General features: G+C 32.3%; 1 protein-coding gene and 1 long non-coding RNA gene across 2 annotated transcripts in view; both read right to left on the bottom strand.

Moving 5' to 3' along the window:
• LOC110265853 overlaps positions 1-5,785 on the bottom strand; it is a 15,654-nt gene extending 9,869 nt beyond the window's left edge. The window contains exon 1 of the long non-coding RNA XR_002352306.1: positions 5,774-5,785. This is a non-coding gene — a long non-coding RNA (uncharacterized LOC110265853). The remainder of the gene's footprint in view (positions 1-5,773) is intronic.
• LOC107610857 (3-ketoacyl-CoA synthase 2-like) lies at positions 1,192-3,654 on the bottom strand. Its single transcript, XM_016312847.2, has 2 exons — positions 2,903-3,654; positions 1,192-2,042 (listed from the first exon to the last, which is right to left on the bottom strand). Exons 1-2 carry the CDS (start codon positions 3,578-3,580, stop codon positions 1,272-1,274), a joined length of 1,449 nt encoding a protein of 482 aa, XP_016168333.1. The 5' UTR covers positions 3,581-3,654; the 3' UTR covers positions 1,192-1,271.

Raw genomic sequence — 9,541 nt, 5'->3', positions numbered from 1 at the left:
CTCTAATATTACTCTTAATATAAAGCCAAACTAAAACTAATTATCCCCAACCAATAATCGATAACAAAATAACATAAATAAACTGCATTGGAAACAACACAGTCACTGATCTAGTTTGCTTTTTGAAAAATTTTTATTTACTTTATAATAAAGAGATTTAAAAAGAAACTAAAAAACTGAGCTATTTATCTAATTATTATACAATATGCTTCCTTAATTATTATATGTTATATTTTATATTTTATATTCGGAGAGTGAAGTGGCTATTGACGCGCTTTGCATTGTCATCTACTATCACCTCTTATAAATGAGCTTTTTATTTGATTATTATAAAATATGCTTCTTTGATCACGAATTCAGGATTGAACTATACAGTCTATTATATCATTTCAAGTTTTATTTATATTTGATATTATTAATATTTAATTTCCGAATTGTTGTTATGAATTAGCTAGAGAACCATGTTGCTTGAAAATCTTTACAAAATTTTCTGAGATAGATGTACAAATTTAATTTGAGCAGAGATAGTTTTGAGAAACAAGTGTGTTATATGAATTCTAAAAATCAATCACCATATATTTCGTACTCTTATATGGTATCTAAATTATGGATGGTTTTTATGTGCATATAATAGTTGTTTTTCAAATATTATTTTTTATTTAAAAAAGTATAAGTAGACAATAAAAATATTAAACAATGTAAATAATAGATATGTTGGATGTTCAATTTATTAGGTGTACGGATAGTTATCCTAATGTTAGAGTTTAAGAAGTAATTTAGGAGTAGAATATTTTTTTACTTTATTAAGTCAATTTTAAAATCCATTATTTACAAAAGTCATTATCTACCTAACAAAACCCGATTTCACTTATGTCATCCTTTCACTAAATAGTAACTGGTACTAAGGATAACAAACGAGCTAATAACTCGTCTCACTACGCCTATATTAAACGGTTTGAAAATACAAGCTCTTTTCGCTTAATGGCGGGTTAACGCTAACGGGATTAACCTGCTACAGTGGTTTTTTTTTTTTTTAACACAACTCACTTATCTAAATTAAAGTTAGTACCTGCAAATTAAAACTGAACATCAAAATCATAACTCTAATAACTTATATTTTATATAATACAAAATCGAAATTTTAATTTAGAATTTTGTGTATACTTTAACAATAAAGTATTTTTTCTAACATATCAAGATTTAATTACTTTTAACACATAGCCTTAAAATATTTTAAATGAAATAAGTATCTGTAAATGTTTATAACATTATTAGTTTGGAACATTAACAGGAAATTCATGAATCTCATCTATCCAAGGGTTCTTCTCCTTGAATGGATGAATGGTTTGCAATGCACACCAGACAGCACTATTGCATTTGAATCCTGACCCAAATGCAATCTGCCATATCCGATGACCCTTCTTGACTCTTCCTTTGGCCTCACAATATGCCAATTCATACCACACTGAGCTGCTTGAAGTGTTACCATATCTATAGAGAGTCATTCTAGAAGGTTCCATATGCCAATCACTTAGTTTAAGCACTTTTTGCATTTCCTCTTGTACTGCTTTTCCTCCTGTATGAATGCAAATGTGCTCAAAAGCAAGCATAAAATTTGGAGTATATGCCTCTATGACCCTTGTCTTCAAAAAATTTCTTGCAACTAAATTTGCGAGAAATTTAAGTTGTTCAATCAAGGGTAACACATCTTTTCCAAGAGTTGAAATGTTTGCTTTAAGGGTTTTTCCTGCAGAATTCATAATGTTCTTCGAAAGCGCAATGCCAGTAGAAACACCATCTTCATCTTCTTTTTCAAGGATGCTATTGTAGTATTGATCTTGAGAACCATTGTGGGTGCGAACAATGTGTTTAAGATAATATTTGGAACGATGAGAATCAGAAGAACGGTTGGAGAGTAAAATTGCTGCACCTCCCACTCGAAAGAGACAATTGGATACAAGCATGGAACGATTGTTTCCAAAGTACACTTTGCTACTCAGGTTTTCAGTGCTGAACACTAAGGCATAAGAATTAGGACGTACCTTCCATCACATATATATGAAAATCAACAAATTAGTTATATAGTCAAAATAGTCAACTTAAAAAGGTATATGTTCAGTAGGTACATTATTGAAGGCACAAATGGAACCATACATGTAAATTATTACTTATTTTTTCTTTATTTAATGGAAAGTTTTATTTTTAATTTGTACATGGTGTATTAAATAATTTAATTTGTACTTAGACCAAGGAGTGTAACTTAGCTTAGTGCGAAAAGTGATTAAGGAAGCCATATATCAGAACTTCGCTCTTATACCATGTAATATATTAAAGATCAACGAGGTTTGAGGTAGCCAGCTGAGTGAAAGATTAAGATGTAAAGAATGGTAATTGATTATGACAGATGGTTAATGATTCACAAGTGATATGCTATGTTTATATTGTATCTATCTACAAGAGTGTAGGAAAACATATATAACATAATAGCTAACTAAATTTGTGATGAATTTTATTTTTTTAAAGATTAAGCCATATTCTCTAATTTCTTGTTAATCCTATCAATCGGTTTTCAAAAAATATGTCAAAGTCCTGAATTCAGTTATTAGTAATTTTACTTTATCATATTCAAACTCGTCCTAAAAAAGAATCACAAGAAAAAAAAGAGTATTTTAAAAAAAAATTAATTTTAACCAAAAATCTAAAATAAAACGAAATAAGATAAAAATATAACATTTTAAATAGTAAAGACAAAATCAAGATTTAACCTAAATGTGGGGGTATTAAAATAGTAATTTATCCTAAATATTTTTTTTATAACTTTAACTATACTTATATAGTATACACTTATCTTAGTCATTTAAATATTTTGGACTGGTCACTCCGTGTGAATAAGGAAAAGTACCTGCAATAGTTGTTGGGCAAGATCAACGGAAATAAGTCCAGCACTGCAACCCATGCCACTAAGATTATAGGTCAAGACATTGTGGCTAAGCTTGTAATGGTTGATAATCATTGAACTGAGAGAGGGTATGTTATTGAACAAAGAACAATTGGTCACAATGATTCCAATTTCCTCTTTTTTCACTTTTGTTTTCAACAAAAGTTCATCAATGGCGCCAATCATCACGGATTCTGTCTCACCCTTTGCCTGATCCAAGCTTATGTATTTCGGGAATTTCATGATACATTCCGGAATGTAGGTCTTTTCACCAATTCCAGACCTCTCTAGAATCTTCCGTATGAAATCTAAGCTCTCATCTCGAAATTTTCCTGTACTCTTTATTAACTTCAAGAAATGCTCCTTAGTGCACATGCATGCAGGATTATGAGGTTTGTAGCATGCAAAATCCACAAGATAAACGTGTTTATTTCTTGTGGGTTTCATTAGGTAACAATATAGTGTGGCTAATATTGATGCTAACATGCCACACCGTATGGAAACTAGAATAAACTCAGCATAAGACTTGTCCAAGTGGAAATCATGAACCAAGAAGTGTTGAATCGTAGTGATGAGGAAATTATTATAATAATAAGAAATAGCGAGAATAGATAATAATGACAGAAGAAAGAAACTCATCATGTTGGTGAATAACTGAATATGTATTGGTACTCATAAACGCTGCCTAATTTATAGGCAGATTTGCACTTTGTACAGTTAATAGGTGAATTCACTTAGCAAGAACTACGGTTACTAATCCTAGTTTATATATATTGATCAAAGATATCACTTCAATAAACATCTTCAAGTACATACTCACTAGCTACATCTATGTTACTCCGTCCATTTTCAAAATTATTAACAACAATATACATATTAAAAAAAAAAAACAAATTCTGGTCATTCTTAATGTTAAAATAATAATATATGAATAGTAGATGAAAGTAAATAAATAAATATATATTCATTTATCACAATTAAATAAATTACGGATCTTCGGAAAAAAAAGTTAATGCCATATTGACGATCAAAATCGTCAAATAAAAATTTATATAAGTGAACTAACTTTATTTGAATACCATAAATTCTTATTTATTAGATTATTCTTAATATTTTATTACAATTTTTATATTGCTCTGACCTATTTTTAACCTAATCATAATCCTAAAATTAAAAAAAAAATACACACAAATAGTAGCCAAAAACAAAACAAAAGAGAAATGAAAGAGGAGAAGGAAGAAATGAAAATAAAGAAGAATCAGAAAGAATAGGGGAAGAAGAAAAAAAAGGAAAAAAAGAAGAAAGAGATGTCTGCGGTGAGCAACGATAATATCAAAAAAAAGATAACGAGAGATACAAAAGAACAAAGAAGAAAGAATTGAAGGAGAAGAGCATGGTTAGGGCAACAATGATGAAAACAGTCATTGTTGCCGCCACTTAGGAGAAGAGGGGAGAATAGAAAAAAGCTCCATTGAAAAAAAAAAGCTCAATAGAAAATTATTACTATTGGATTCTAGATATCTGACAGTAAGTGCGGTTATGATTGATTAAAAAATTTAACCAATTATGTCGGACTATATTTGACGTGAATTATCACTATCAGATAAATGCTGAATACCGTCGAATTTAGCGTCGGACATTACCAGGAGATTTATCGTATGATTTTCCGACAGTTACGAGTAAAAATTCGTCCCTCGAAAAAATTACCGTCGGAGTAAAAATTTTGTTACTAAATGTAACGGTAAATAGTAGTGTGAAATTTTATTTTATTAGCGCCAATGTTACTGTCAAATTTTACGGCGAAATTTTTTTACAGTTACAGGTTTTAGTGAAATGCGGCATTTAGCCAACGACGAATATTTTACTGGCGGATATTTTCACCAGTGAATCCGACGGTAAAATTCAAACGCAACCTTTTCTCCTCTCTCTCTCTCTCTCTCTCTCTCTCTCTCTCTCTCTCCTCTTCTCTTCTCTTCTCCTCTGTCTCGTCTCTCTGTCTCTCATCTCTATGCCACAGCTCCAGTGAAGCTGCCGTCGTCGCCACCACCTAGAGTTGCGCGTCGTCCTCACTGCTGCTGGAGCTATCGCTGCCACCACCACCGCTACTATTGTTGTGCGTTCCTGTCGAAAGTCCTCACCTTGTCGCCATCACTGCCGCCTCCTATCACAATCACGCTTCCACTAGCCTGCAGCCACCATCAGAGGTAATTTTCCTATAGTTTTTTATTTTTCTGATTTTTTTGTGAGTTTAGAATTTTGTTAGGTATTTTATTAAATTTTGATTAAATTTGTTAATAAAGTGTGTGATTAGGATTTGTTGTGTTAATTTAGTGAAGTTATAAATTAAATAATGTTATGGTAGATTAGGATAGGGTGAAATTAAGAGTGCTTGAATTGTTGGAAGATTTTATTTGAGTATTAAGAGTGCTTGAGTTGATGGAAGATTTTATTTGAGTTTAGTAAATGAGTTTCTTGTATTGAATTTATATCGTTTATTTTTATTATGCCTATTGTTAATTTGGTGAAATTAGAATTAGATTTTAATTAATTGCAATGTTGAGTTTTATTTATTTCTTTTAAATTAGTTTTTGATGTAGTTTCACCTTGTGAATTTAATGAGTTGTCTTTTTTATTAGGACAGTGCTATTTTCTCTGAAATCAATTAGAGTTCGCTTCTTTTGTAGTCTGTGCAGTCATATTCCAGGTTAGTTTTATATCTCTGTGTATAATAAATTATTTTAAGTTTTATGTCGAACTTACTTTTCCTAGGATAGAGTTTTATGACAGAAGTAGGAGAAGGATGTGTAGTGGCGCTTTCTCGAAACCCTTGTTTACTGGAAAATTGTGGAGTTATAAAGGATTGCACACTAGAACGGCTAGAATTCGATTTTTTTATTAAATGCATGTTTGTTCTAATTTATGCCTGCAATTGTTTCCTCTGCCAAATTTTTGTTTAAATTGTTTAAAACATATTTGGTTTATGAAAAAATGATAATTGAATTTGATAGGAGATTCTAATTATAGAAAAAACTCTGCCGAATTTTCTAAAAATTTTAATAAATTGTATTGTTAGTTGAATTTTAGGGTGTTTGTTGCAAAATGATTCCAAGTCATCATCTATTTATGTATGATAGGGATAACGGTGGACAACGGGTCTAAAACCCGAGTTCTTTGAGGGAGTTGACGAGTTTGTTGTGTATGTGTCTTTAACATTTAACCGTTTAGGGCTCAAGGGATATCTAGGTATCCGTGCTATAACTATCGGCTGACTAAGTGGTCAGGACCTTCGGATATAATACTTTACCTCCACCGTAATGGGTTCAAAGATGGGTACTAGATGTGGACGGAACACAGAGAAGTGGATGAGCAGGGAATTAGCTGGTCTACCTCAAATTTCTTTCGTGTTTATATTCTGTATATTTGATATTTCACATCATATATAAATATCTTTTTACAGATAAATTAATAATTTATTCTTTACTAATTGGGAGTTGACTATCGATTCTTAACTATCGACATCCATTATAGATTGAACAAGAAAATAAAAAATTGACTTTTCCATGGGACTTCCCTGACAGTAACGATTATTCAGATTTTTTAAAAAATAAAAATTTGACACTTCTGTCAATTTACTGTCAGATTTTTCTGATAGTAACATGGCGTGAAGCCTTAATGTTTGGCGCCACAATTACCGTCGGATAATTTCTGATGGTAAGTGGCATCAGATTGTTGTAACTTAAACATTGTATTCCGCTGCTAATTCCGTCGCAAATTACTGTCTGGAAAAATAAATTCATCGGTAAACATTAATCTCATTTACCGGTGAGGTTTATACCATCAGCTACAATCTAACGCAAAATCAAATGATAATCACTTTACCGGTAAATTATTTTTGTTTTTTGGCCGGTAAATCCGACGACACTCAGCGTTTCTCTTGTAATGTATCATCGAATTATTCCATCAGTAATTCTGACAATAACAATTGGATAATTTTAATTTTAAAATATAAAAATAATTAATCGTCATAATTTTTTCTCTGTAAATCTAACAGTAATGCCCACATTATTGAAAAATTAATTCTTAATCAAATATATACAATATCTGTGTGACCTGTTTTCAAAATCAATATTTTCACAATCAATATTTATATCACGATTAAACATAATAGAAACTAAATATTACTCTTTATTAGAACAATAAATGAAATGTGAATTAAGTTTATGTCAAAATGAAATTAAATGTCATATAACAAAGTACTTTACGAAATAAAAGAAATGTCGAAACAAAGTACGAAACAAAATAACAAAAATGTCAAATAACAAAGTATGAAACAGAATTCTAACTATGGGAACACAAATAATCTATATAGTTCTTTTGGTCGTCCCTCTCCTCCTGTGTTGACAGCGGTGATAGTACTGATGCAGATGCTGTGAGCCGCCTCCAGCATGGCTGTTGTTACCAGCACGGACCTGATAGTAGTAAACCACTATATCCTGCTTCATTTTGCAGATATGCTTTAGCTCCATTTGCATGTCAACATGATAGCAGGCGATGGAATTTCTATCCTCATCCACCACATTCCATTTGGTTAGGAGAGCAAGAAGGTCCTCGGACTACTTCTCAACCTACTGGAGAAGGTGATCCCGATCCTATATACTCTGGATGAGGTTCTGGATATGCTCATTCAATTCGACGTCTTGGGAAGCTAGAAGAATGCTGGCAGCTAAGGTGGATGACCCCTCTTCAAAGGGCCTGAGCAAAAAGTGCTTATGTCACACCGTATGAGGATCCACTGGCATAGAATTAATAGACTTGTGCCCAACCTCCACACTCTACTGGAACAGACTGCTGGGTCGTAGCCTCCAACCTCTCTGTGTATAATGCCTAACACATAAAAAAATTATACATTATGAAATAAAGACAAGCCATTATTGCTTAAAATAAATTATGTTATGAAATAAAGGCAAGTTACCATTAAGTCCTCAGACCCTCTGTCCACAAAGAGCTCCTTATTTTCCTTCCATGGGGGGATACATAAAGACTTTAGATTCTAAAGGAACGTTGTCCAATGAATTGGTCTTCACATATAAACAAACAGGTTAAAACAAGTGCCAATTAAGTGAAAAAATCAAATAAACTTAAAACTTAAGTAAGTGACACTACAAGAAAAACACTGACTGTCGTCGAATTTATCGGTAAAATAATGAAAATAATTCGTTGGTAATAATTTCAATCCACCGGTTACAGACAAATTCTCCGATGGATTATTTACTCAAAAACTATTTAATTCTTAACAAAAAATTTTCGCCAATAATTTGGTGTTCCATTATTTTCTTTAAAAAAAATTAAACACAATTAGTGGTCAAATTCTTTTTCTTTGTATTTTTTATTTAAATTTATTTATTACACAATTAGCAGTCAAATTTTAAATAATAGGAATAAATATGGTAAATTAAATATCAAGTGTACAAATAAAATGAAAAGTCAAATAAATAAAATACAATGAAATACTCTAGAACAAAACTCTAATCAATAAAGATCTTGATATCATCGTCGCCGTCATCCCCCAGATAGTCCTGCTGAGGCAGCAGACTAGGCGGTGATGTCAGTGCCCCTCTAGTAGTGTCATTGCTACCACCAACAGCACTACTGCCACTGGTGCATATCTAATCTTCGTACACCGCCATCTGTTGCTCTATCGCTAAAGCCGCTTCAGCTCTCGCCTCCACTCTAGCCAGAGAGAATCTGTGCTTGACACGCATGTGAAGATCTTCTTATACCTCTCCTTAGATTGCTGCAGCTAATGAGCATGCTGGTAAAGGCTTCGGGTGAGTTCCAGCACCTGCTCCCTTAAATCAACACCGTCCTCGGGATCGATGGGCCGACAGTTGGTGGCAGAGGCAGATGAAGGTACCAGTAGACACCTTCCCTCTACCTCGACCACGAGGCCGTTTTGAGACCTCTACCTGTAGTCATGCCTACAAAGAGCATACCGGCAAACACATAGGTCACAAAAATAATTATTACAAAAGTTGACATAATTAAATTACATAAGGCCAATTTTATTAATCTTGTACTATTGAGCAAAACCTCAATCATTCAAAAAATTAAAAACACATCAGATTCAATCATCAATGCGTAATAACAAAATTTTATTAAGAGTTCTTTGAGGTATTTTTACAAACACTTGGCGTGCAAAATCATGAAACACATCAAGTAGCAAAACCAAACATTTTCTCAACATCAATTAACAAGTACAGTACCCTAGCAACAGCGACTCACAATATTTTTAGGAAAATATCCGAAAAATTTAAAACCTAATACTTTAAATCTAACCTATCTTAACAACCTAAATCACAAAAATCAGATAACTAAATTGAACTAACCATAAAATTGATTCAAAATTTAAAACTGAAATTATAATCAAACTTAAACTAAATTAAACTAAAATTAATGGAATTAAAAGAAAATATTGTTCAAGAACCTGCAAGGGAAATACTCACTAGCACTTGGAAGAAGGACTACCAAGAGACAACAACGACGGCAATCCATGAGGCAACATCAACGACGGCAATGGGACCAGAGGTAACGACAGCTACCAAA

The sequence above is a fragment of the Arachis ipaensis genome, chromosome B08 (assembly GCF_000816755.2).
Source record: "Arachis ipaensis cultivar K30076 chromosome B08, Araip1.1, whole genome shotgun sequence".
NCBI classification, from domain to species: domain Eukaryota; kingdom Viridiplantae; phylum Streptophyta; class Magnoliopsida; order Fabales; family Fabaceae; genus Arachis; species Arachis ipaensis.
Note: the sequence above shows the minus strand (reverse complement) of the source record. Positions and strands in the feature narration are given on the sequence as shown.